The sequence below is a fragment of the Salvelinus alpinus genome, chromosome 2, assembly GCF_045679555.1.
Source record: "Salvelinus alpinus chromosome 2, SLU_Salpinus.1, whole genome shotgun sequence".
Classification (NCBI taxonomy): domain Eukaryota; kingdom Metazoa; phylum Chordata; class Actinopteri; order Salmoniformes; family Salmonidae; genus Salvelinus; species Salvelinus alpinus.
Genome location: NC_092087.1, coordinates 65,773,231 through 65,800,953, shown reverse-complemented (window position 1 = coordinate 65,800,953; position 27,723 = coordinate 65,773,231). Strand labels below are relative to the sequence as shown.

The window sequence follows — 27,723 nt, the reverse complement described above, 5'->3', positions numbered from 1 at the left end:
CAACGAAGCAGGGGTACAAAGAGGTGGGGAATATGGAGATAAGTAGAGAAACTCGACTCGCAAACAACAGATCCAGCTAACATTACACTCCAATGCCCTACAGTAAGAAGTACTCTGTGTTTTCAAACATCAAGAGTGGGGAGGAGGAAAAGGGGAATGCAGATAGGGATTTGTGGATTACTTTCATCTACAGTGAACACCTTGCAGAGGGAACGACTTTCCCTAGCCTGCTTAAGGGTACCTTAATGCATACATAAAATACACTGAATACAGTGCTCTGGAGTGTGGACTGCATCTATAAACGGGCTTGGCTCGTCTCAGCTGTCCAGCATTCCAGGAACAGGATTAGAAAACTGAGTGGAAACAAAAGCTATGCTTTTTAATTAGCTGCCTCCAGTAAAGGAACTTGGAGCCCCATTGAGCGGGCTTGAGTGCTGACAGGCACTTTTGCAAATTCAGATAAAAGGAGCTAATCTGGCCAAACAAATCACCCTTAAGCTTGTCTTCTCAGGCGCTTGGCAATACAAATGCTATTGATTTTAGCCATATGAGGAGGGTATGCAGGCTAGTATTGGTTGCCAGTTATGAGCATTTTAGGCATGTTCATGAGTGGAAGGATTTTGGGAGCCAAAGGACCACAGCACTTCCCTTGTTCCCATAGCCATTTTTTTTGTAGGGATCCTCATAGGTTTTCCGAAATAGTAAGTCCCCGGAACAAAAAGGGATCTTGACTTGACCAAGCATAAGGAGATGATTTTGCATTGTGAACTCGGTTTGAATGATAATCTAGGCTACTCTATTCTTGACTGCCTCTTGAACTACCAAGTACTGTCCTGGAGAAAACTACACCCCTTTTTCAAAGTTGAGCATTTCTGTCCGATTCATTTTCTCATGGCCGATACACCACTTCACAAGTCATTGCGTTTGACATCTCAAACACGCAACACATCAGCGAGCGACACGCAGATGTACTTGGCAGGTGTTCCTCCAAAAGTCCGAAATCAAAAGCACCGCATTGTATGCTGATGAAGACAACAGCTGGACTGTCAAGGTTAGCACTGCCACACGAGGTAGAAGAAACAGACATGGCTTCAATATAACCCAAACTCTTACACAGGTACCAGCTAGAACAGTTGACAAATTGTCCTCATGTACGCTTGTGTGTATGAGACTTATTTTGATAGCATAGCGATGACGATATCACTATGTTATCATTATTACAATATCAAAACACAATTTTTAGCAACAGCCTACACACTTAGGACAGTTTCATTAGAAACTATACAAAATGTTGTGTAGAGCAAACTTAGCCAATTTGAGAAGGCATAGTGGTGTAGTGGAGGGTATACGCAAGTATACACCACTATGCCTTCTCAAATTGGCTACGCAAGTATACGGCGTATAACCATTTATTTTTCAGTGGTCATTGCGTATATTCACTTCTTAACGCCCAGGATGCATACCATCAGAGACGGAAATATCCATTTGAAATGTAGAAAGGGTCCTAAAGATGAAACAACCATCATGGGTTGCTAATATGACTAGGACAATGCCTTTGGCTGCTAGACAATGAAAGAAAGTGGAAAGAAAACCAATTGAACAGGAAAACGCATATCAGGAAAGCTTTATAAAATCAATTTTGGCTATAGGCTACTTTGAAGCAAGGTAAGAAATGCCTCATAATATGAAATAAAAATGTCCAGGTTTCAAACAATTATAGCAATGCTAATGATAGGCCTAAACGTCTTCAGGTAGATGGAAAGGCTTTCCCAAAAACCTTCTCAATTAAACATTACCTAGCAACAATGTAGCCTATGCCTACCTTGCAAAATAATATCACGATTATTATTATCAATCCAGTAGCCATTTGTTTTGCAAAGTCCATCTCATGTGCCCCAGAAACACCACTAACCACACACAGTGTTAGGTACCAGAGCCCTTGAAATAAAGGGTAACTGCATTCAAAAATAGAAAATGTCTTAGATTTTTCCCAGATCTCAAAAGTTGTCTTCTGATGTGGTTTACGCATTTTGTGGACTTAGAAAAACAACATTAGATCTTTTTTTTTATTTTTTTAAGTGTGAGAGCGAAAACTTGAGAGAGAAAAACATGGCGCAAATCTGAAACCTGTGAATTTCTGACTCAGTTGACAAGACTTATTTATGTGTTTCAATAGTAGGTCTACTATTAGCAGGCCCAAGATGTACTCTTAAGAAGCCTAACGTTACCGTTACTCCTAAAGGTCAAAGGACCTCATGTTATTTTCAGAGGTAGACTGGCTCTGGCTGCCAAAACAGCCAAATGCCCTATCTAATTGCAATACGGTCCTAGAAACATAAACCCCTTTACTTTCATATCCCAACAAAATTATTTCACAAACGCAAAACACACTGTTTTAACCAGCTTTATCACAGTTGTAGCCAATGTGATGTTTCAAGCAGCCTTCTTCCATTACACACACAGGTGTTCGGAGCATGCTAGATAACTAAATAGCACAGCGGTCCCTCTGTCTTACGTATTTCTTCTGTAAACACTTGCTGTAACACGGCGATATGGCCTTGTGGGAACACTAACCCTATAAAAAGGTGTCTATCAATTGAACGTTTCTCGTTGATATGAAAGATAAGGTCGTTATACTTCCAAAACTGTACCACAAGCAATGCATGTTAAGCAGCACCCACCCGAAGCACGCGCTCCAGCAGGCATATCTCACTGGTCACCCCCAAAGACAATTCCTACTTTGGCTGCCTTTCCTTCCAGTTCTCTGCTGCCAATGACTGGAACGAACTGCAACATTTTTTTTTATAAATCACTGAAGCTGGAGACTCATATCTCCCTCACTAACTTTAAGCACCAGCTGTCAGAGCAGCTCACAGATCACAGCACCTGTACATAGCCCATCTGTAAATAGCCCATCCAACTACCTCATCCCCCATACTGTTATTTATTTTGCTCCTTTGCACCCCAGTATCTCTACTTGCACACTCATCTTCTGCACATCTATCACTCCAGTGTTTAATTGCTATATTGTAATTATTTCGCCACTATTGCCTGTTTATTGCCTCACCCCCCTTATCCTACCTCATTTGCAACAACCTGTATATAGACCTTTCTATTGTATTATTGACTGCATGTTTTTTTATTCCATCTGTAACCGATGTGAAATGGCTAGCTAGTTAGCGGTGGTGCGCGCTAATAGCCTTTCAATCGGTGACGTCACTTGCTCTGAGACCTTGAAGTAGTGGTTCCCCTTGCTCTGCAAGGGCTGCGACTTTTGTGGAGCGATGGGTAACGATGCTTCGTGGGTGACTGCTGTTGATGTGTGCAGAGGGTCCCTGGTTCGCGCCCGGGTCGGGGCGAGGGGACGGACTAAAGTTAAACTGTAACTCTGTGTTGTTGTTTGATTCGCACTGCTTTGCTTTATCTTAGCCAGGTCACAGTTGTAAATGAGAACTTGTTCTCAACTGGCCTACCTGGTTAAATAAAAGGTGAAATATTTTATTTTTTTCAAGTTCAGAACGAGTGTCGGGGCTCATAACAAAACTCCCCCGTACAGATGACGCCTTCATCCAATGACTTATGTGAAATGTAAAGGAACGGAATCATGATCAAGGGCTAACTATCAAGGCTTTCGCATGCTTCAGTTCAGCTGGCACCTTGCAAAACGAGTGTGCTCGCATACTCCCTTAAAATACCTTCGCTTAAAACAAGCATAAAGCAGCAAATGTACTGTTTGTCCATCTTGAGTTGCCATACACTTCCTCAAATCGTCAGAATGAATCTTAGATAACTCAAAAAATCTGTCATTAATTTAGACTTTTTAACGGAGGAGATCTTAATTTGAAATACAACAAAGTTTTTTGGTGCAGGTTTTCTCAAGTGAAAAAATATGCATGATAACAAGTCGTCTAAAAAACACACTTAATTTGAGGATCCCTGCTGTTGACCAATGACCGACAAAAGGGGAGTAGACTGGCTACCGAAATTCGGCTTGCCTCAAAAAAAATTGTGCGCACGAACAGCCGAAGAAAGCCTCGCTGAAGACCAAAACATCACAAAATCTCATTATTTCGGACGGGAAGCATGCAGACACCTTTACGCCTTCTGCATGCTTCGGTTAGGCGAACCAAACGAGGGTGCTTGCATACTCCCTTATAAGACCTTCGCTTGAAAAACAAGAAAAAAGCCGTATCTTGGAACGCCGTAGCCAGATACACTTCCTCAAAATAGTCTGAATTAATCTAAAATAACTGAAGAAATCTGTCATTAATTTTAACTTTTGTCAAGGAGATCGTAGTTGAGCAATTTTACAACGAAGATGTTTGGTGCAGTATTTTTCAGTTACATTTGTTTTGCATAAAACCATTAGTCCTTGAATTACAAACAATTCATTGGGAATCCCTACTGTTGACCAATCATTAATGAAGGGGCGTTATCTTCGGCTACCCTCAAGAAAAGAAATGTGCAACGAACAGACAAACTCGCGGGAGACCAAAACGTCAAATGTGTTAATATATGCACGAACTGTTCCAGATGGGAAGTATATGGACGACTTTAGCTTACATGCACAGCTTGTCCTGACAAAGACCAATATGGGATTTATCATTTTAGGTGTGTATGTCACTGTTTCTCAGAATTATTCACAAAAATGTTAAGTGTAATTTTGGCAAAATGTTTGTATACCCACTACTCAAGGCACCACTGTTTTTACTTCTTACATTTGAATCCAACAGAACATGCAGTGAGTTTTGCAAACAATCAAAATTGGACTCAAAGGAAATAAGTTGAAGTTGCGCGAGCAATGATATTCGTAGAATCACGAAGCAGTATCCTATCAATTATGGCTACAAAATATCAGTCCAGTTTATAATTTATGAACGGTGTTTTGCTTCTAATGAAAAGTTAATGTAATTTGGGCTAGAGAGCCCGCTGTTGAGCGAACTCGCAGCACAATAGAATCGAAGACCCTTTTCAGATCTCGCTGTTGTTTTTACCATTCGACACCAGATTTAGATGGTCAGGCCGACTTATAAAGTAGCATTCGGTTGATACCAACTTATGCCAAAGTGTTATTCTTATAAGTTTCGCTACTTTAATCGAATTACTTCAACAACAAAAAAAAAGCAACACCTCAATGAAAAATATCTTACCTCCGACGAGATCTAGATAACTCCAATCCCATTTTATCCAAAACGATTAACTTGCAGGCTTAACATCCTAGTTGAAGAATAAACTGTGTTTATCAGTGACTTTATGCAATTGTAACTAGACAAAGCCCCGTCCCTACAATTCATGAACTGTATCAATAGGCCTAGCTGTGTGTAATACAACTAGTTTCTGTTGAGTCGCGCTGGCAGAATCGGAAGAAGTCCCGCCTCCCCCATGCGGTCATTTGTTTAGGGATAGGCTGTCTACCGTGACGTTGATGCTCGTTTGTTCTTTGAGATGTCAATCATCACTTGTAATTACTGAAACATATACACAAATAATGCAGAAAGAATGAGCATACAGTAATGAAAAATTAGCATAAATAATAGTAGTGACACATTATCTTTCCAGTGCTGCTCGACAATGAATTACGTAATGGCCTAGATTGTGTTCACATAAAGTAGCCTATATAAATGAAGGCTTTTAAATGGTCCATTACTGGCCCCATCTGGAAGCTTGCTGAGCCACGAATTGGACTACAAGTTGGCTTGCTTTTTGTAACAGTAATAAAGTGAATATATCTGAGCCTGACCATCTAAAATATCTACGCCTAAAGCCAATCTTTCTATATACTTCAAATTCATTGAACGGGTATGAGAGGTTGAACTTCATGATAACCTGAAAAAGGTCTCTCTATTACAACTAATGAACTGACAAACCACTTCAATTCAATATGAACAGAGGCTGCAAATTCTTTGCTTTATTTCTCGTCTTTTTTCTTCTTTTTTTTTTTACAAAAGTGATTAAAATTTTAAGTGATAGTCTACTGTACAGCAGATTAAAATAGCAGTTTCTTTATGTGCCCTGCATGCAATTCATACACAGTTGAAAGAAATAAGACACCAAGTGGCATTAGAGACAGAGCAAATACATTTTGATCATCTTGTATGGTATTCAATGGGGTAAGTCCATTCAGTTCAGTGTATTGCACTATTTGTGACCCTACATGTCTGATTTCTTCAATACAGTAATGTTATATTGTTTTATGTTGTATCATACACTCAAGTCGTGTAAACAGCCAGTAACCAATGGAAAGAGTCACAAAGAAGACTGTAGTGCTTCGGCCCTCCATTGGCCATTGACGTCCATCAATTATTGAGTGGAAATCTGTCTTTGGTATGTGAAGTTAAACGGGTGTCCTGACTCTCTGTGGTCACTAAACATACCATGGCACGTATCATAAAAGTAGGGGTGTTAACCCTGATGTCCTGGCTAAATTCCCAATCTGGCCCTCATACCATCATGGCCACCTAATCATCCCCAGCTTCCAATTGGCTCATTCATCCGCCACTCCTCTCCACTGTAACTATTCCCCAGGTCGTTGCTGTAAATGAGAATGTGTTCAACTTACCTGGTAAAAAAATTAAAGGGATGATACCTAGTCGAAATCCCAGTTAAGAGTTTAATATGGGGAATTCTAGCCAATTTCCCTTATTAAAGAACCATTCCCATCAAAGCATTACACAGAAAAAAGAAGAAGACATGAATCCTTTTGTACAATGTGGCATCACAATACATTCATGACTCCTTTGGTCTTGTATGGATGTTTTCAGTCTCCTGTAGTGAGATTCTTGCAGACTGCTTGCCAGTGGTGTAAAGTACTTAAGTAAAAATACTTAAATACTACTTAAGTAGTTTTTGGGGGTATCTGTACTTTACTATTTATATTTTTGCCAACTTTTAATTTGACTACACGAAAGAAAATAATGTACTTTTTACTCCATACATTTTCCCTGACACTCAAAGTACTTCTTACATTTTGACAGGAAAATGGTCCAATTCGCACACTTTTCACACACATCCCTACTGCCTCTGATCTGGCGGACTCACTAAACACAAATGCTTAGTTTGTAAATTATGTCTGAGGGTTGGAGTGTGCCCCTGGCTATCTGTTAAATAAAACATTTATTTTCAAATTGTGCCACCTGGTTTGCTTATTATTAGGAATTTGAAATGGTTTATACTTTTGAGACTTAAGTACATTTTAGTAATTCCATTTACTTTTGATACTTAAGTATATTTAAAACCAAATACTTTTGGACTTTTACTCAAGTAATATGTTACTGGGTGACTTTCACTTTTACTTGAGTCATTTTCTATTAATGTATGACAATTGAGTACTTTTTCCATCACTGCTGCTTGCACACGATGATCCTCTAATGTCACTGAGGCAATGTGAAGTAAAAGTCCATGGAGTCAAAGTTGGAAAAGGGGGAGAATAAGCTGATCCTAGATCTGTGTCTGTATCCCACAAAGCATCTCAGAGTAGGAGTGCTGATCTAGGATCTGTCCACATAATCTTATTAATTTTGTTCTAAAAGGCAAACTAATCCTAGATCAGCACTCCTACTCTGAGACGCTTTATGTTTAGGGCCACTTTCATCTCTGGCTGGTTGGTCACTGGTCAGTGTGGCATTGCCACCACCTGGTGGGAGAAGGAACATCATGAAAATACGTTAAAGATTAAAATTGAGTTGTTCAAGGCAAAACCAGTTCAATCTATTTCAGACAATGGTTCACTCAGAATGTTCAGGCTATATCTGTGTTAAAACAGACATACATACACTACAAGATTTTCCTAATGCGGTGTCCATGTAAAACTGATTTAGAATTGAAGTGTAAAAGTCTGAAATCTAAATCACTTTTATTTATTTACTTAGGCTACACTTTGCAGTGTGTGTGTGTGTGTATTTTATGAGAATTCTTGATCATCATGAAACCAATTGACTGTCAGCATATGGTCAAAATGATTTTATGATGTACAAATGTATGCATATTTCATGAGAATTAGGATCATGAAACTCATCAAGAGAAACTGATGTTATTTCTGCTTATCAATGCATGCATCAGACCTACCCAATCCCTAATATTTCTGTGTGGAAATGCTTATCAATTTATTTTTTGTTGCTTCTTTGAGTATCCATCAGACGGTGCTATTGATTCATAAGCCATTGCATTTACCCAACTCACACCTCAAACTTGCATATGTGGAAAAGAGCCACCTCAGAAATCAGTTGCTTTGTGCGTAGAAAAATTGATGCAAGAATGTACAGTTGTGGCAAAAACTTTTGAGAATGACACATTCATTTCCACAAAGTTTGCTGCTTCAGTGTCTAGATAATTTTGTCAGATGTTACTATGGAATACTGAAGTATAATTACGAGCATTTCATAAGTGTCAAAGGCTTTTATTGACAATTACATGAAATTGATGCAAAGAGTCAATATTTGCAGTGTTGACCCTTCTTTTTCAAGACCTCTGGCAATCCGCCCTGGCATGCTGTCAGTTAACTTCTGGGCCACATCCTGACTGATGGCAGCCCATTCTTGCATAATCAATGCTTGGAGTTTGTCAGAATTTGTGGGTTTTTGTTTGTCCACCCGCCTCTTGAGGATAGACCACAAGTTCTCAATGGGTATAAGGTCTGGGGAGTTTCCTGGCCACGGACCCAAAATATCGATGTTTTGTTCCCCAAGCCACTTAGTTATCACTTTTACCTTATGGCAAGGTGCTCCATCATGCTGAAAAAGGTATTGTTTGTCACCAAACTGTTCCTAGATGGTTGGGAGAAGTTGCTCTCAGAGGATGTGTTGGTACCATTCTTTATTCATGGCTGTGTTCTTAGGCAAAATTGTGAGTGAGCCCACTCCCTTGGCTGAGAAGCAACCCCACACATGAATGGTCTCAGGGTGCTTTACTGTTGGCATGAAACAGGACTGATGGTAGCGCTCACCCTGTCTTCTCCGGACAAGCTTTTTTCTGGATGCCCCAAACAATCGGAAAGGGGATTCATCAGAGAAAATGACTTTACCCCAGTCCTCAGCAGTCCAATCCCTGTACCTTTTGCAGAATATCAGTCTGTCCCTGATGTTTTTCCTGGAGAGAAGTGGCTTCTTTGCTGCCCTTCTTGACACCAGGCCATCCTCCAAAAGTCTTCACCTCACTGTGCGTGCAGATGCACTTACACCTGCCTGCTGCCATTCCTGAGCAAGCTCTGTACTGGTGGTGCCCCAATCGCGCAGCTGAATCAACTTTAGGAGACGGTCCTGGCGTTTGCCCGACTTTCTTTGGCGCCCTGAAGCCTTCTTCACAACAATTGAACCGCTCTCCTTGAAGTTCTTGATGATCCGATAAATGGTTGATTTAGGTGCAATCTTACTGGCAGCAATATCCTTGCCGGTGAAGACCTTTTTGTGCAAAGCAATGATGACGGCACGTGTTTCCTTGCAGGTAACCATGGTTGACAGAGGAAGAACAATGTTTCCAAGCACCACCCTCCTTTTGAAGCTTCCAGTCTGTTATTCGAACTCAATCAGCATGACAGAGTGATCTCCAGCCTTGTCCTCGTCAACACTCACACCTGTGTTAACGAGAGAATCACTGACATGATGTCAGCTGGTCCTTTTGTGGCAGGGTTGAAATGCAGTGGAAATGTTTTTTGGTGGATTCAGTTCATTTGCATGGCAAAGATGGACTTTGCAATTCATCTGATCACTCTTCATAACATTCTGGAGTATATGCAAATTGCCATCATACAAACTGAGGCAGCAGACTTTGAAAATTAATATTTGTGTCATTCTCAACTTTTGGCCATGACTGTATGTATATTACACAGATGCATTTTGTGTGTGTGTGTGTGTGTTTTAAGTGCAGATACACTACCATTAAAAAGTTTGGGATCAAATCGAAATGTCCTTGTTTTTGATAGATAAGCACATTTTTGGTCAATTAAAATAACATCAAATTGATCAGAAATACAGTGTAGACATTATTAATGTTGTAAATGACTGTTGTAGCTGGGAACAGCTGATTATTTTATGGAATATCTACATAGGCGTACAGAGGCCTATTATCAGCAACCATCACTCCTGTGTTCCAATGGCACGTTGTGTTAGGTAATCCAAGTTTATCATTTAAAAATGCTAATTGATCATTAGAAAACCCCTTTGCAATTATGTTAGCAGAGCTGAAAACTGTTCTGATTAAAGAAGCAATAAAATAATACCCGCAAAACACCAGTCTCAACGTTAACAGTGAAGAGGCGACTCCGGGATGCTGGCCTTCTAGGCAGAGTTCCTCTGTCCAGTGTCTGTGTTCTGTTGCACATTTTAATCTTTTATTTTTATTGGCCAGTCTGAGATATGGCTTTTTCTTTGCAATTCTGCCTAGAAGTCCAGCATCCCGGAGTCGCCTCTTCACTGTTAACGTTGAGACTGGTGTTTTGCGGGTATCATTTAATGAAGCTGCCAGTTGAGGACTTGTGAGGTGTCTGTTTCTCAAACTAGACACTCCAATGTACTTGTCCTCTTGCTCAGTTGTGCACCGGGGCCTCCCACTCCTCTTTCTATTCTGGTTAGAGCCAGTTTGCGCTGTTCTGTAAAGGGAGTAGTACACAGCGTTGTACAAGATCTTCAGTTTCTTGGCAATTTCTTGCATGGAATGGCCTTCATTTCTCAGAACAAGTATAGACTGACGAGTTTCAGAAGAATGTTCTTTGTTTCTGGCCATTTTGAGCCTGTAATCGAATCCACAAATGCTGATACTCAACTAGTCTAAAGAAGGACAGTTTTATTGCTTTTTTAATCAGAACCACAGTTTTCAGCTGCGCTAACATAATTGCAAAAGGGTTTTCTAATAATTACCTTTTAAAATGATAAACTTGGATTAGCTAACACAACGTGCCATTGGAACACAGTTGCTGATAATGGGCCTCTGTACGCCTACGTAGATATCGCATCAAAAAAAATCTGCTGTTTCCAGCAACAATAGTCATTTACAACATGAACAATGTCTACACTGTATTTCTGATTAATTTGATGGTATTTTAATGGACAAAAAATTTGCTTTTCATTCAAAAACAAGGACATTTCTAAGTGACCACAAACTATAAGATGGATACTTTTGTTTATCTACGTACCTCAGAGTTTGGGACCACAGTATTTCAAGGTGCTCTTTCACGGTCTGTGCAATTCCAAATATCCTCCAGCTCCTCTTCCTCCTCCTCAAACTGCCAATGATCAGGATGAATATGATCTGGTTCTCTTTTGGGTGAAGTTTCTTTTCCCAGTACCATCATTGGTGCGGGACTGTCGGAGCACACGCAACAGTTGTCCTCAGAGCACACAATGACTCGTCCAGAACTGCGCACACCCATCCATGTGGAGTCTTCAGACACAGTAGACAAGCCCTTGATCTCTACAACTCGAAGGTCACTTTGGAAAGCGAATTGCCTCTTTGCAGAAGGGATGTATATGTGGTTATTGAGGTCTTGAATCTTAGTGTGAACACTTAAACAGTTGTGCTTGTGGTTCTGTGATGGTTCAGTGCGGGCGTGGTCATGCATCATCGAGCTGCTGCAGTTTGGTTCAGTGTGTTGCTTTTTAGAGTCCAAAATGGCTACTGGAATGGAAATCTCGACCTTATCCTCATCGTGGATGCCAACAGTGCTGGAGAAAATGTTCTCATGTCCAGCAGCAAGGGCAGGACTCCTTGTGGCGCTTCTGAGGTCGTGATAGACGTCGTCTTTCTCAGGTAGCGAGATACACTGAACCAAAAGAGAAACAGACTCTGAGCTGACCTTTTGCGAGTCCTGCCTAGCTATTTCGCAGCTCTTTTCTTCTTTCGGACTGAGGGCAAAAGTATGTCCAATCACTTTGTGAGTCTGACTGAGTGTATTTGAGTCTGCCAATTTATATAGATTCAAAGGTGAACCATTTTGAACAGCAAAGTCCCCTGTTTCGCATATACTTTCCTCCCCTGGACTGAGGGTGAAATTCTGCCCAATCACTTTCTGAGTTAGACTGAGTGTATTTGAGCCTGACGGTCTACAGTCCCCATCAGCTTCAAGATGCCTTTCCTTCTCTGGACTGAGGGCGAAAGTCTGTCCAATTACTTTGGACAATACGTGAGTCTGACCGAGTGTGTTTGAGCCTGATGGTCTGTACAGATTCAAAGGTGGACTGGCATGGTCCCCATTGGCTTCAAAAGGCACTTTCTCAGGTGTGAGGTCTTTTGCAATTATCTGTGAGATTTTCCCCCAATCCTTGGGCAGGTCAAAACTCAACATCGACCCAAGACGGATAACGCCATAGTGGCTCTTGTCTTGCCTAATGGTCATCTCATTGGGCCCATGCAAGAAATGCCCCTGGATGGTAGGAACGGGAGGAATGCTTGACGTGCCTGAAGAGTTGCCATCCATGACACTCACCACAGAATTATTTTTGATATACAGTTGGAGTTCTGTATTAACTGGACTCCCTTGTGTGGCATGGCATTCCTTCTTATCCTCCAGTGGCCAGGTGTAAGCTCTGTGTGTGGCACCGATGGGCACGGTAGTAACCCCCTCTGGCTTGGGCATTGCGACAATTCCAGTCACAGTGTGCCTGTGTGTCATTTTCTTCCTCCTCTTCATTAGTCCCTTCAGGTTTAAGGTAGAGGTGGAACTGATTCTGGGTAAGGTGGGGAGCAAGACAGTCCTGACTTGGGGTATGAAAGTAGCGTTGATTGAGCTTGTGGAAAAGGTGGTTGACACGTGGCTCGTGTCAGTAACATGAGACGATGCCACATCTTCAAAAACAGGACTTCCATCTGTGACTTGCAGATAGGTGCTCACCTGAAAAAGATTAAGATAATTAGATGTATTCAAATACAAAACTCTGCAAAATGTGACCTTCATGTTCCTTGAAATTAAATGCTTATGCAATCATGATCAAAGACATCTTAGATTCATTTACGGAGAACCAATTTCTGATACTCGTGCACACTTTATGAAATATGTAGTTGATTCTGTATAAAAATACTGTACGTTATTTTAAGACATCACTTCAGCTGCAAGCCTTCAAAATGGGATCTTACATTCCGCAAACTTTGTGAAAATCACATGGAGATGAGGTGGTCTCATACCCAGCTGCAGTGGCAATGGCTTGACCATGACTAATCCACTGAGTGTGAGCCAAGTTGATGAAATACCACTTCTGGAATGGGAGACCTGACAGAAATCTTACAGCACATTCCTTTACTAATAGCTGCTCTAAGCCATTAGGATCAGCTCTCCCTATCCCAGTCCCAATCTAAAGCTTTTTAAGATAAACACAGTAGAAATGTGCCTGAACGTCTTGAGGTTCTACAAGATGTTTTGTATTATTAGCTGTGGGGATAGGTTTATCGGCCTTGAAATACACTACACTACAAAGTATGTGGACACCTGCTCTCGAACATCTCATTCCAAATCATGGGCATTGATATGGAGTTGGTCCCCACCTTTGCTGCTATAACAGCCTCCACTCTTCTGGGAAGGCTTTCCACTATATATTGGAACATTGCTGCGGGGACTTGCTTCCATTCAGCCACATTCGCCATTCGGCATTCCAATTCATCCTAAAGGTGTTCGATGGGGTTGAGTTCAGGGCTATGTGCAGGCCAGTTAAGTTTTTCCACATCGATCTCGACAAACCATTTCTGTATGGACCTCGCTTTGTGCATGGGGGCATTGTCATGCTTAAACTGGAAAACACCTTCCCCAAACTGTTGCCACAAAGTTGGAAGCACAAAATCGTCTAGAATGTCATTGTATGCTGTAGTGTTAAGATTTCCCTTCACTGTAACTAAGGGGCCTAGGCTGAACCATGAAAAACAGCCCCAGACCATTATTCCTCCTCCACCAAACTTTACAATTGGCACTATGCATTGGGGCAGGTAGCATCCGCCAAACCCCGATTTGTTTGTCAGACTGCCAGATGGTGAAGTGTGATTGTGTGCGGCCGCTCGGCCATGGAAACCAATTTCATGAAGCTCCCGATAAACAGTTATTGTGCTGACATAGCTTCCAGAGGCAGTTTGAACTCGGTAGTGAATGTTGCAACCAAGGCGAGACGATTTTCCCACGCTTACGCACTCGGCGGTCTTGTTCTGTGAGCTTGTGGGGCCTACCACTTCATGGCTGAGCCGTTGTTGCTCCTAGATGTTTCCACTTACAGTTGACCAGGGCAGCTCTAGCAGGGCAGAAATGTGAAAACTGACTTGTTTGGAAGGTGGCATCCTATGATGGTGCCACACTGAAAGTCATTGAGCTCTTCTACGAGCCATTCTACTGCCAATGTTTGTCTACGGAGATTGCATTGCTGTGTGCTCGATTTTATACAGCTGTCAGCAACGGGTGTGGCTGAAATAGCTGAATCCACTAATTTGGCCATGTAGTGTATTTGTGCCTTTTCGGTAGACTTGACAGTATAACATCATTATACACGTTGGGTCAACTACCTGCTTACAGACATCAACAGCAACAGAATTCAAATCTGACGGTTGTCCAAAACTTTGCATACTCCCTTTTTAATTTGGTTGATGTTGTCTTGTGGTATGTAGATATGAATATGTGGTGATCTGTACTCACCCTATGCACAGGTTCCACCGCCTGCTTTGGCTCCACTGGACCCTGTTGCAGACCGCCCCCTGGTGGCTGTTGGTCAAAACTGAGGATGAGGTTGATGCTGCTGCCCAGTGGGGTGACAGTAGCACAGGGCTCTTCAAGGATAATGCTGGGCGAGTTGACTGCCACATCCAAGGGGACGTGTGGTGTTACGTTTACTGGCTTGGCAAAGTTTTCTGCATGGTGACCTATCCCTGCTTGGGATTTTTGTGGTCCTTCAAACTGGCTCGCCACCATGAGCCTGTGCTTTGTGGACAGGCTTTCAGAGGACTTGTTGTGTTCTGCCAGAGAGGATAGATTCTGCAAAGAAAACCAAAGATTTGGGCAGGTAGAATATAATCAGAAAGCATTTGGTCTTCTATACACATTATTACGGTAGCTTCACAACAGCGACGTAGTTCAGTGCGTTAAATGTGTCTAATTTCAATAGAACAATGGTATTGTTCTGAAAGAATTTGTTATAAAGAATAAATAAATTCCTGTAGGTTCATGCTCTACAACATTCGCAGAGTACGACCCTGCCTCACGCAGGAAGCGGCGCAGGTCCTAATCCAGGCACTTGTCATCTCCCGTCTGGATTACTGCAACTCGCTGTTGGCTGGGCTCCCTGCCTGTGCCATTAAACCCCTACAACTCATCCAGAACGCCGCAGCCCGTCTGGTGTTCAACTTTCCCAAGTTCTCTCACGTCACCCCGCTCCTCCGCTCTCTCCACTGGCTTCCAGTTGAAGCTCGCATCCGCTACAAGACCATGGTGCTTGCCTACGGAGCTGTGAGGGGAACGGCACCTCCGTACCTTCAGGCTCTGATCAGGCCCTACACCCAAACAAGGGCACTGCGTTCATCCACCTCTGGCCTGCTCGCCTCCCTACCTCTGAGGAAGTACAGTTCCCGCTCAGCCCAGTCAAAACTGTTCGCTGCTCTGGCACCCCAATGGTGGAACAAACTCCCTCACGACGCCAGGTCAGCGGAGTCAATCACCACCTTCCGGAGACACCTGAAACCCCACCTCTTTAAGGAATACCTAGGATAGGATAAAGTAATCCTTCTAACCCCCCCCCTTAAAAGAGTTAGATGCACTATTGTAAAGTGGTTGTTCCACTGGATATCATAAGGTGAATGCACCAATTTGTAAGTCGCTCTGGATAAGAGCGTCTGCTAAATGACTTAAATGTAATGTAAATGTAATAAATATCATATTGGTGTGAAAGCAGGGATATTCTGTAAATGTATTCATTTTTCATTATTATAATTGTTATACCTTTTTTAGGGGGTAGCAGGGATATCCTACCTGGGGTTGACCTTGTGAAAATCTGGTTGCGTCTCCTTCAGGGGCATCACTTCTTGAATCGCTTGACCTCTCCCTACCCAGCTGGTCTTTCTGTGCCCTCCAGTACACCAGGATCCATCCCAGAATGCTTTGCAGTTCCTCAGTCCTCTCCTTTATCTGTATAAAACAGTTGCCAGATATTTTCAGTCTCTTCTAATGGTTGGGTCATTGGGGTTTGTGCAACTAGACTAGTTCAATTTTTTAAAACAAGTGAAAGTACAAATCATTGAGTTAATCACAGTCTTTTCAAAGGCTGTGGTCCACAGTGGGAAAATATGTTTGTGACCCCTGTTGTAAAAGAACTCACAATATCTGCCAAGTGATGTCGCTCCTTGATAAGCTTCTGCCCAGCAGCAGCGAGCTTGTCAAACTCGTCAAACTTCTGCTCTATCCTCAGATCTAGCTCAGATGGAACACTCGATTCTGCCAATCTCCACTGCTGGACTGAAGCCTCTGAGAAAATGCAAGTCTGCGTGACCTCTGTCCATGAGCTGTAGGGTAGACATCAGAGAGAGAGAGAGAGAGAGAAAGAAAGAGAGGGGGGGAGGGACTCAGTAAGTACATTGTGGTTATTACAATAAACATAATAAGCATATTCATGAGCACTTAACATATACATGTGCATTATTCAGGACAAAACAGGAACAACATTTCAGTTGTATCAAGAACCAATTGTACCAAGAACAATATTTGACATCATACTGTATGTGTAATTGCTCACATCATGGCCAGGTAGGCCCTAAGAAAGTCTTGCAGTTGCTGAAATTGTTGGAGGTTGCATTGGTTCTCTGCCATGCTCCAGCCCAACTCCTCCCAAGCTTGCTGGGTCGCATGGATGTCCTCCCCCAAAGCCCCTGTCATGTCAGGTAGGAGGACCTGTAGTCGCAAAGCCAGTCCCTCCATCTCTTCCACCTCCTCTTTTATGACCTGATAGTCCTTCTGAAAGAAGATCATACTGTATGTTTTATGTGGAACAATTACACTTTTGCAGGTGACTTGAATATTCTTGCATCAGAGTTTAAGCCTGACAGAGGCTCAAAACCAATCAAATTTAGCGAGTTCTGAACTAATAACGCCTGTCATAATCTATTGCTAGATAATGGACATAGGGTTGCATTCTGCTATGAAAACAAAATCTATATTTTTTTCAGGTCTTTCATTCTATAGAGGGCTACCATGGCTAGTATGATTGAACTCATCATGTACCATGACTGGATAGCCAAGCATACACTATTATGATTACAGCCTCGAGTCTTCTTGGGTATGATGCCTCAAGCTTGGCACACCTGTATTTGGGGAGTTTCTCCCATTCTTCTCTGCAGATCCTCTCAAGCTCTGTCAGGTTGGAAGGGGAGCGTCGCTGCACAGCTATTTTCTGGTTTCTCCAGAGAAGTTCAATCAGGGTCAAGTCCGGCCTCTGGCTGGGCCACTCATGGATATTGAGACTCCTGTATTGTCTTGGCTGTGTGCTTAGGGTCGTTGTCCTGTTTGAAGGTGAACCTTCGCCCCAGTCTAAGGTCCTGAGTGCTCTGGAGCAGGTTTTCATCAAGGATCTCTCTGTACTTTGCTCTGTTCATCTTCGCCTCGATCCTGACTAGTCTCCCAGGCCCTGCCTCTGTAAAACATCCCACGGCATGATGCTGCCCCCACCATGCTTCACCATAAGGATGGTGTCAGGTTTCCTCCAGAAGTGACGCTTGGCATTCAGGCCAAAGAATTCAATCTTGGTTTCATCAGACCAGAGAATCTTGTTTCTCATGGTCCAAGTCCTTTGGTGCCTTTTGGCAAACTCCAAGTGGGGTGTCATGTGCCTTTTACTGAGGAGTGGCTTCCATCTGGCCATTCTACCATTAAAGGCCTGATTGGAGGAGTGCTGCAGACATGGTTGTCCTTCTGGAAGGTTCTCCCATCTCCACAGAGAAACTCTGGAGCTCTGTCAATGTGACTATTGGGTTCTTGTTCACCTCCCTGAACAAGGCCCTTCTCCCCCGATTGCTCAGTTTTTGTCTGGGCGGCCAGCTCTAGGAAGAGTTTAGGTGGTTCCAAACTTCTTCCATTTAAGAATGATGGAGGCCGGCCTCCCGAGTGGAGCAGCGGTCTAAGGTGCTGCATCGCAGTGCTTGAGGCAACACTACAGACCCGGGTTCGATCCCAGGCTGTGTCACAGCCGGCCATGACTGGGAGACCCATAAGGCTGTGCACAAAAATGTAGAAAATATAAAAAATAAAGAAAAACCCTTGAATAAGTAGGTGTTATAAAACTTTTGACCGGTAGTGTATGTATGTATGTATGTACAGTCGTGGCCAAAAGTTTTGAGAATGACACAAATATTAATTTTCAAAGTCTGCTGCCTCAGTTTGTATGATGGCAATTTGCATATACTCCAGAATGTTATGAAGAGTGATCAGATGAATTGCAAAGTCCCTCTTTGCCATGCAAATGAACTGAATCCCCCCAAAACATTTCCACTGCATTTCAGCCCTGCCACAAAAGGACCAGCTGACATGTCAGTGATTCTCTCGTTAACACAGGTGTGAGTGTTGACGAGGACAAGGCTGGATATCACTCTGTCATGCTGATTGAGTTCGAATAACAGACTGGAAGCTTCAAAAGGAGGGTGGTGCTTGGAATCATTGTTCTTCCTCTGTCAACCATGGTTACCTGCAAGGAAACACGTGCCGTCATCATCGCATTGCACAAAAAGGGCTTCACAGGCAAGGATATTGCTGCCAGTAAGATTGCACCTAAATAAATAATTTATCGGATCATCAAGAACTTCAAGGAGAGCGGTTCAATTGTTGTGAAGAAGGCTTCAGGGCGCCCAAGAAAGTCCAGCAACTGCCAAGACCGTCTCCTAAAGTTGATTCAGCTGCGGTATCGGGGCACCACCAGTACAGAGCTTGCTCAGGAATGGCAGCAGGCAGGTGTGAGTGCATCTGCACGCGCAGTGAGGCAAAGACTTTTGGAGGATGGCCTGGTGTCAAGAAGGGCAGCAAAGAAGCCACTTCTCTCCAGGAAAAACATCAGGAACAGACTGATATTCTGCAAAAGGTACAGGTATTGAACTGCTGAGGACTGGGGTAAAGTCATTTTCTCTGATGAATCACCTTTCCGATTGTTTGGGTCATCTGGAAAAAAAGCTTGTCCGGAGAAGACAAGGTGAGCGCTACCATCAGTCCTGTGTCATGCCAACAGTAAAGCATCCTGAGACCATTCATGTTTGGGGTTGCTTCTCAGCCAAGGGAGTGGGCTCACTCACAATTTTGCCTAAGAACACAGCCATGAATAAAGAATGGTACCAACACATCCTCTGAGAGCAACTTCTCCCAACCATCTAGGAACAGTTTGGTGACAAACAATGCCTTTTCCAGCATGATGGAGAACCTTGCCATAAGGCAAAAGTGATAACTAAGTGGGTCCATGGCTAGGAAACTCCCCAGACCTTAATCCCATTGAGAACTTGTGGTCAATCCTCAAGAGACGGGTGGACAAACAAAAACCCACAAATTCTGACAAACTCCAAGCATTGATTATGCAAGAATGGGCTGCCATCAGTCAGGATGTGGCCCGGAAGTTAACTGACAGCATGCCAGGGCGGATTGCCAGAGGTCTTGAAAAAGAAGGGTCAACATTGCAAATATTGACTCTTGCATCAACTTCATGTAATTATCAATAAAAGCCTTTGACACTTATGAAATGCTTGTAATTATACTTCAGTATTCCATAATAACATCTGACAAAAATATCTAAAGACACTAAAGCAGTAAACTTCGTGGAAATTAATATTTGTGTCATTCTCAAAAGTTTTTGCCACGACTGTATGTATGTACAGTTGAAGTCGGAAGTTTACATACACCTTGGACAAACACATTTAAAGAAAGTTTTTCACAATTCCTGACATTTAATCCTAGTAAAAATTCCCTGTCTTAGGTCAGTTAGGATCACCACTATATTTCAAGAATGTGAAATGTCAGAATAATACAAGAGAGAACGATTTATTTCAGCCTTCATTTCTTTCATCACATTCCCAGTGGGTCAGAAGTTTCTGGGCAGCAGGTAGCCTAGTGGTTAGAGTGTTGGACTAGTAACTGAAAGGTTGCAAGATCAAATCCCTGAGCTGACAAAATAAAAATCTGTTGTTCTGCCCCTAAACAAGGCAGGTAACACACTGTTCCTAGGCTGTCATTGAAAATAAGAAATTGTTCTTAACTGACTTGCCTAGTTAAATAAAGGTGTAAAAAAGTTTACATACACTCAATTTTTATTTGGTAGCATTGCCTTTAAAATGTTTAACTTGGGTCAAACGTTTCGGGTAACCTTCCACAAGCTTCCTACAATAAGTTGGGTGAATTTTGGCCCATTTCTCCTGACAGAGCTGATGTAACAGTCAGATTTGTAGGCCTCCTTGCTAGCACACACTTTTTCGGTTCTGCCCACAAATTTTCTATAATATTTTTTATGGTGGTTTTGGAGCAGGGGTCAGGGCTTTGGCAACTCCAATACCTTGACTTTGTTGTCCTTAAGCCATTTTGCAACAACTTTGGAAGTATGCTTGGGGTCAATGCCCATTTGGAAGACCCATTTGCGACCAAGATTTAACTTCCTGACTGATGTCTTGAGATGTTGCTTCAATATATCAACATCATTTTCCTTTCCTCATGATGCTATCTATTTTGTGAAGTGCACCAGTCCCTCCTGCAGCAAAGCACCCCCACAACATGATGCTGCCACCCCCGTGCTTCACGGTTGGGATGGTGTTCTTCGGCTTGCAAGCCTCCCCCTTTTTCCTCCAAACAAAATGATCGTCATTATGGCCAAACAGATCAGACCAAAGGACATTTCTCCAAAAAGTACGATATTTGTCCCCATGTGCAGTTGCAAACCATAGTCTGGCTTTTTTTATGGTGGTTTTGGAGCAGTGGCTTTTTCCTTGCTGAGCGGCCTTTCAGGTTATGTCGATATAGGTCTTGTTTTACTGTGGATGAAGACACCTTTGTACCTGTTTCCTCCAGCATCTTCACACGGTCCTTTGCTGTTGTTCTGGGATTGATTTGCACTTTTCGCACCAAAGTACGTTCATCTCTAGGAGACAGAACGCATCTCCTTCCTGAGCAGTATGACAGCTGTGGGGTCCCATGGTGTTTATACTTGCGTACTATTGTTTGTACAGATGAATGTGTTACCTTCAGGCGTTTGGAAGTTGCTCCCAAGAATGAACCAGACTTTTTTCTGAGGTCTTGGCTGATTTCTTTTCATTTTCCCATGATGTCAAGCAAAGAGGCACTGAGTTTGAAGGTAGGTCTTGAAATATATCCACAGGTACACTTCCAGTTTACTCAAATTATGTCAATTAGCCTATCAGAAGCTTCTAAAGCCATTACATAATTTTCTGGAATTTTCAAAACTGTTTAAAGGCACAGTCAACTTAGTGTATGTAAACTTCTGACCCACTGGTATTGTAATACAGTGAATTATAAGTGAAATAATGTCTGTAAACAATTGTTGGGAAAATTACTTGTGTCTTAATCGACTTGCAAAATCTATAGTTTGTTAACAAGACATTTGTTTAGTGGTTGAAAAAAGAGTTTTAATGACTCCAGCCTAAGCGTATGTAAACTTCCGACTTCAACTGTGTGTGTGTGTATGTATACATACAGTACCAGTCAAAGGTTTGGACTCACCTACTCATTCAAGGGTTTTTCTTTATTTACTATATTGTAGAATAATAGCGAAGACATCAAAACTATGAATAACACATATGGAATCATGTAGTAACCCAAAAATTGTTATACAAATCAAAATATATTTTATATTTGAGATTCTTCAAAGTAGCCACAATTTGCATTGATGACAGCTTTGCACACTCTTGGCATTCTCTCAACCAGCTTCACCTGTAATGCTTTTCCAATATTATGGTAAGAACAGCTCAAATAAGCAAAGAGATACGACATTCCATTACTTTAAGACATGAAGGTCGGTCAATATGAAATACGCAAAACCAAGCGCTATGATGAACCTGGCTCTCATGAGGAGCGCCACAGGAAAGGAAGACCCAGAGTTACCTCTGCTGCACAGGATGTTCATTAGCTTTACCAGCCTCAGAAATTGCAGCCCAAATAAATGATTCACAATTAACAGACACATCAACATCAACTGTTCAGAGGAGACTGCGTGAAAAAAAACAATACTAAAGGACATCAATAATAAGATGAGACTTGCTTGGGCCAAGAAACTCAAGCAATGGACCGGTGGAAATCTGTCGTTTGGTAGGATGAGTCCAAATTTGAGATTTTTGGTTCCAACTACCGTGTCTTTGTGAGACGCAGAGTAGGTGAACAGATGATCTACACGTGTAGTTCCCACCGTGAAACATGGAGGAGGAGGTGTGATGGTGTGGGGGTGCTTTGCTGGTGACACTGTCTGTGATTTATTTAGAATTCAAGGCACACTTAACCAGCATTGCTACCACAGCATTCTTCAGCGATACGCCATCCCATCTGGTTTGGGCTTAGTGGGACTATTATTTGTTTTTCAACAGGATAATGACCCAACCCACCCCCAGGCTGTGTAAGGGCTATTTGACCAAGTAGAAGCCTTGATGTTCATCAGTCCACGTTAAGGCAAATTGTCTATAAGTGGAGGAAGTTCAGCCCTGTTGCTACTCTCCCTTGGAGTGGTCGTCCTGCAAAGATGACTGCAAGAGCACAGTGCAGAATGCTCAATGAGGTTAAGAAGAATCCTAGAGTGTCAGCTAAAGACTAACAGAAATCTCTGGGACATGGTAACATCTCTGTTGACGAGACTACGATACTTATTAAAACACTAAATAAGAATGGTGTTCATGGGAGGACACCATGGAAGAAGCCACTGCTGTCCAAAAAAAACATTGTGGCACGTCTGAAGATCGTAAAAGAGCACCTGGATGTTCTACGGCGCTTTTTGCAAAATATTATGTGGCCAGAATAAACTAAAGTTGAATTGTTTGAAAGGAACACACAACACTATATGTGGAGAAAAAAAAGGCACAGCACACCAACATCAAAACCTCATCCCAACTGTAAAGTATGGTGGAGGGAGCGTCATGGTTTGGGGCTGCTTTGCTGCCTCAGGACCTGGACAGCTTGCATTCATTGACGGAAAAATGTATTCCCAAGTTTATCAAGACATTTTTCTAGAGATGTAAGGCTATCTGTCTGCCAATGGAAGCTAAACATTAGTTGGTTGATGCAACAGGACAACGATCCAAAACACAGAAGTAAATCAACAACAGGATGGCTTCAACAGAAGAAAATATGCCTTCTGGAGTGGCCCAGTCAGAGTCCTGACTTCAACTCGATTTAAAATGCTGTGGCCTGACCTCGAGAGCGGTTCACACCAGATATCCTAAGAATATTCCTGAACTGAAACAGTTTTGTAAAGATGAATGGTCCAAAATTCATTCTGACCGTTGTGCAGGTCCGTTCCGCAACTACAGAAAACATTTGGTTGAGTTTATTGCTGCCAAAGGAGGGTCAACCTGTAATTAAATCCAAGGGTTCACATACTTTTACCACCCTACACTACGAATGTTTACACGGTGTGTTCAATAAAGACATGAAAACATATAATTGTGTGTTGGTTTAAGCAGACTGTCTATTGTTGTGACTTAGATGAAGATCAGATCAAATTTTAGGACAAATTTATGCAGAAATCCAGGTTCACACTTTTTCTTGCCAGTGTGTGTGTGTGTGTGTGTGTGTGGTGTGTGTGTGTGTGTGTGTGTGTGTGTGTGTGTGTGTGTGTGTGTGTGTGTGTGTGTGTGTGTACAACCGTTCAAACACTTGGGGTCACTTAGACATTTCCTTGTTTTTGAAAGAAAAGCTATTTTTTGGGGGCAGCTTCATTAAACAGCAAAACACCAGTCTCAACGTCAACAGTGAAGAGGCGACTCCGGGATGCTGGCCTTCTTTTTGATTGCTTCTTTAATCAGAACAACAGTTTTCAGCTGTGCTAACATAATTGCAAGGGGGTTTCTAATGATCAATTAGCCTTTTAAAATTATAAACTTGGATTAGCTAACACAACGTGCCATTGGAACACAGGAGTGATGTTTGCTGATAATGGGCCTCTGTTCGCCTATGTAGATATTCCATAAAAAATCTGACGTTTCCAGCTACAATAGTTATTTACAACATGAACAATGTCTACACTGTATTTCTTATCAATTTTATGTTATTTTAATGGACAAAAAATGTGCTTTTCTTTCAAAAACAAGGACATTTCTAAGTGACCCCAAACTTTTGAACGGTTGTGTATATACATATACTGTATATACCTCTAGCTCATCCTGTTGCTCCTGCAGTCCCTCGAGTTCAGAACTATAGGGCTCACATCTGACTGCCATGTCTGTCTCAGTGTCCAGAATGTCCATGCTGAACTCTGCACACCTGGACAAGAGCTGGTTGATGTGCAGCGTCAGTGTTGAGAGCTGGTAGAAGAGAGGAGAGGAAAGGAGAGAAGAGAGGGGGCATCACAGATTTTATTTTATCTAATAGGTAAAAAATCACTTTGTGCTTGTAGAATTTCGCAAACTGAACAAAAGTAACAGAAACAGCCTGATTTTACAAGCATTGACTGGTTACACTACTTGAACCAGTCAATGCTCGTAAAATCAGGTTATGTTTCTGTTGCTATTGTTCAGTTTGCGAAACTCTACAAGCACAGTGTGCTAATTTGTGGTGTTTTTTTTGTTAAAAGCAACAGAAAACAATAATATATGCCATTTAGCAGACACTTTTGTACAAACGGACTAACAGTCAAGCGTGCATATTTGACTTACGGGTGGTCCTGGGAATCAAACCCACTATCCTGGCGTTGCAAGAACCATCCTCTACCAACTACAGAGGACCACATCCAAATAAAAAAACTGTTCAATCAACTCCTACCTGACTCAGAAGTTCTTGGGTGTCTTGACTTTGATAGAGGGAATGTCCTCTTTTCTCCACTGCTTCACCAAGGTCCTCCATAGGGTAGTCCATGCACCCCTGGTCATCCATTTGTCCAGTAAGGGTCTGTCATGATAGTCAAATAAATTACTCAGTATTTTGGTAGATTGTTGATGTATTAATCTATTAAGTTATCTGGTGATGGAATTGGAGTGTGGTTAGCTTTGCCTGCAAGGCCAGTGACCATGTCTTGTTGAGGTCTAATGGGAGTTTTAGTGGGAGTGTCTGTATCTAGAAAAAGAACACACCCCCACCTTCCTTTTACGGAGGTTTGAGAAAACAGAGTTGCAAAAAGGACATGAATATAGCGGTATTGGAAAACCACGTAAACGGATAAAGCTGAAACCTTACCTGTCGCTCTACCTCGCAACGATCAACGTTTTCATCCTGGTCAAGACACCGCAGCAGCTCTGTCAGCATTCCTCTGTCGTTTTCCTCCAATGTCTCAGAGAGCTCCTTGACATCTGGGACGCTCCAGAATTCCACGTTTTCCGTGGTTGCACTGTATTCTGACAGGCGTCCTTCGAGCCGATCCTTGTCTGTCTCATGATTGTCATCCCTCTACAAAGGATAGCATGGATTTGTCTTCAATGCTGCATAAATTGCCCTCTGGGGACCAAAGATCGTCTCAGAATAGGAGTACTGATCTAGGGTCAGGTCCCGCTATCCATATAATCTTACTAATTATTATCTAAAATACATAACTGATCCTACATCAGCACTCATACTTTGAGACACTATGAATACAAGCCCAGACCAGTATGTAGACACAAATAATCAATACCTCCAAGTTGATCCTCTCAGAGCTGTTTGAATAAATCATGCTTCTATGAAGTCTTCTCCTCAGAACTTCCCATAACGTTTCCACTTGGCCAAGGAGGTCTTCCATCTTCACACAACCTTGGTGCTGGCCTTGGGTTGACCCTGGCTTTTCCTGTCCCAAAGCATTGGACATGAATGTTTGCTCTAGTCTAGTATGTCATTTTGTAGGATAAAATCAAATCTTTTCCATTTAACAGTCACATTTAAACATTTCTGAATTGTAAATTATATTAATGAATTGGATAATCCTGATAATGAAAGTAGTGTCCTTGATTTATCAGATCAATTTAAACCCTTTGCCAGAATTAATGACCGCAACTCTGATAGTCTCTGCAAATCTCATCATACATATACTGAACACAAATATAAACGCAACATGCAACAATTTCAAATGTTTTACCAAGTTACAGTTCATATAAGGAAGTCATTCAATTGAAATTAATTAATTGGGCCCTAATCTATGGATTTCACATGACTGAAAATACAGATATGGATCTGTTGGTCACAGATACCTTTAATAAAGGTAGGGGCATGGATCAGAAAACCAGTCAGTATCTGGTGTGACCACCATTTTCCTCATGCAGCGAAACACATCTCCTTCGCATAGAGCTGATCAGGCTATTGATTGTGGCCTGTGGAATGCTGTCCCACTCCTCTTCAATGGCTGTGCGAAGTTGCTGGATATTGGCGGGAACTGGAACACACTGTCGTATTCCCAAACATTCAATGAATGACATGTCTGGTGAGTATGCAGGCCATGGAAGAACTGGGACATTTGCAGCTTCCAATAATTGTGTACAGATCCTTGCGACACAGGGCTGTGCCTTTTAACGCTGAAACATGAGGTTATGGCGGCGGATGAATGGCACGACAATGGTTCTCAGGATCTCGTCATGGCATTCAAATTGCCATCGGTAAAATGCAATTTTGTTTGTTGTCCGTAGCTTGTGGCTGAGCGATTTGCTGATGTCAACAGCATAACAGCATAACCCCACCGACACCATGGGGCACTCTGTTCACAACGTTGACATCAGCAAACCGCTCACCCGCACAACGCCATACACGCTATTTGCCATCTGCCCAGTACAGTTGAAACCGGGATTCATCTATGAAGAACACACTTCTCCAGTGTGCCAGTGGCCATCTAAGGTGAACATTTGCCCACTGAAGTCGGTTACGACACCGAACTGCAGTCAGGTTAAGACCCTGGTGAGGATGACGAGCAAGCAGATGAGTTTCCCTGAGACGGTTTCTGACAGTTTGTGCAGAATTTCTTTCGGTTGTGCAAAGCCACAGTATTATCAGCTGTCTGGGTGGCTGGTCTCAGACGATCCCACAGGTGAAGAAGCTGGATGTGGATGTTCTGGGTTGGCGTGGTTAGACGTGGTCTGCGGTTGTGAGGCCGGCTGGACATACTGCCAAATTCTCTAAAACAACATTGGAGGTGGCTATAGTAGAGAAATGGACATTCAATTATCTGGCAACAGCTCTGGGGGACATACCTGCAGTCAGCATACCAGTTGCACTCTCCCTCAAAACTTGAAACATCTGTGGCATTGTGTTGTGTGGCAAAACTGCACACTTTAGAGTGGCCATTTATTGTCCCCACAACAATGTGGACCTATGTAATGATTATGCTGTTTAATCAGCTTTTTGATGTGCCACACCTGTCAGGTGGATGGATTATCTTGGCAAATGAGAAATGCTCACTAACATGGATGTAAACAAGTTTGTGCCCAAAATATGAGAGAAAAAGGTTTTTGTGCAAATGGAAAAATCCTGGGATCTGGGTCCGACACATTACATTTATATTTTTGTTCAGTATATATTGCCCAATGTAAAACTTTATGAATCCGATAAGTACCATTGCAAGGACTGAATATTATGCAATGAAAAGCTATAACATGTCTAAGCAGATCGTGTTCGAAACAACATTGTCCTGGTAAATATCAGCT

General features: G+C 42.3%; 2 protein-coding genes across 5 annotated transcripts in view; both read right to left on the bottom strand.

Annotated features, from left to right (window-relative positions):
- The window catches only part of LOC139544051 (signal-induced proliferation-associated 1-like protein 2), a 99,960-nt gene extending 94,601 nt beyond the window's left edge, over positions 1-5,359 (bottom strand). For all 4 annotated transcript variants that reach the window (XM_071350748.1, XM_071350757.1, XM_071350774.1 and 1 more), the window contains exon 1: positions 5,151-5,359. The gene's annotated coding sequence lies outside the window, so the exon portion shown is untranslated. The remainder of the gene's footprint in view (positions 1-5,150) is intronic.
- Positions 5,360-5,875: 516 nt separating this feature from the next.
- Positions 5,876-27,723, bottom strand: part of LOC139544069 (uncharacterized) — a 41,854-nt gene continuing 20,006 nt past the window's right edge. Inside the window, exons 10-19 of the mRNA XM_071350788.1 lie at positions 25,731-25,880; positions 25,298-25,507; positions 24,887-25,012; positions 24,277-24,429; positions 16,683-16,900; positions 16,269-16,452; positions 15,923-16,078; positions 14,597-14,932; positions 11,126-12,820; positions 5,876-7,633 (exon numbers count right to left, since the gene is read on the bottom strand). Of these exons, the coding sequence (XP_071206889.1) occupies positions 11,150-12,820; positions 14,597-14,932; positions 15,923-16,078; positions 16,269-16,452; positions 16,683-16,900; positions 24,277-24,429; positions 24,887-25,012; positions 25,298-25,507; positions 25,731-25,880 (3,204 nt within the window). The 3' untranslated portion in view covers positions 5,876-7,633; positions 11,126-11,149. The remainder of the gene's footprint in view (positions 7,634-11,125; positions 12,821-14,596; positions 14,933-15,922; positions 16,079-16,268; positions 16,453-16,682; positions 16,901-24,276; positions 24,430-24,886; positions 25,013-25,297; positions 25,508-25,730; positions 25,881-27,723) is intronic.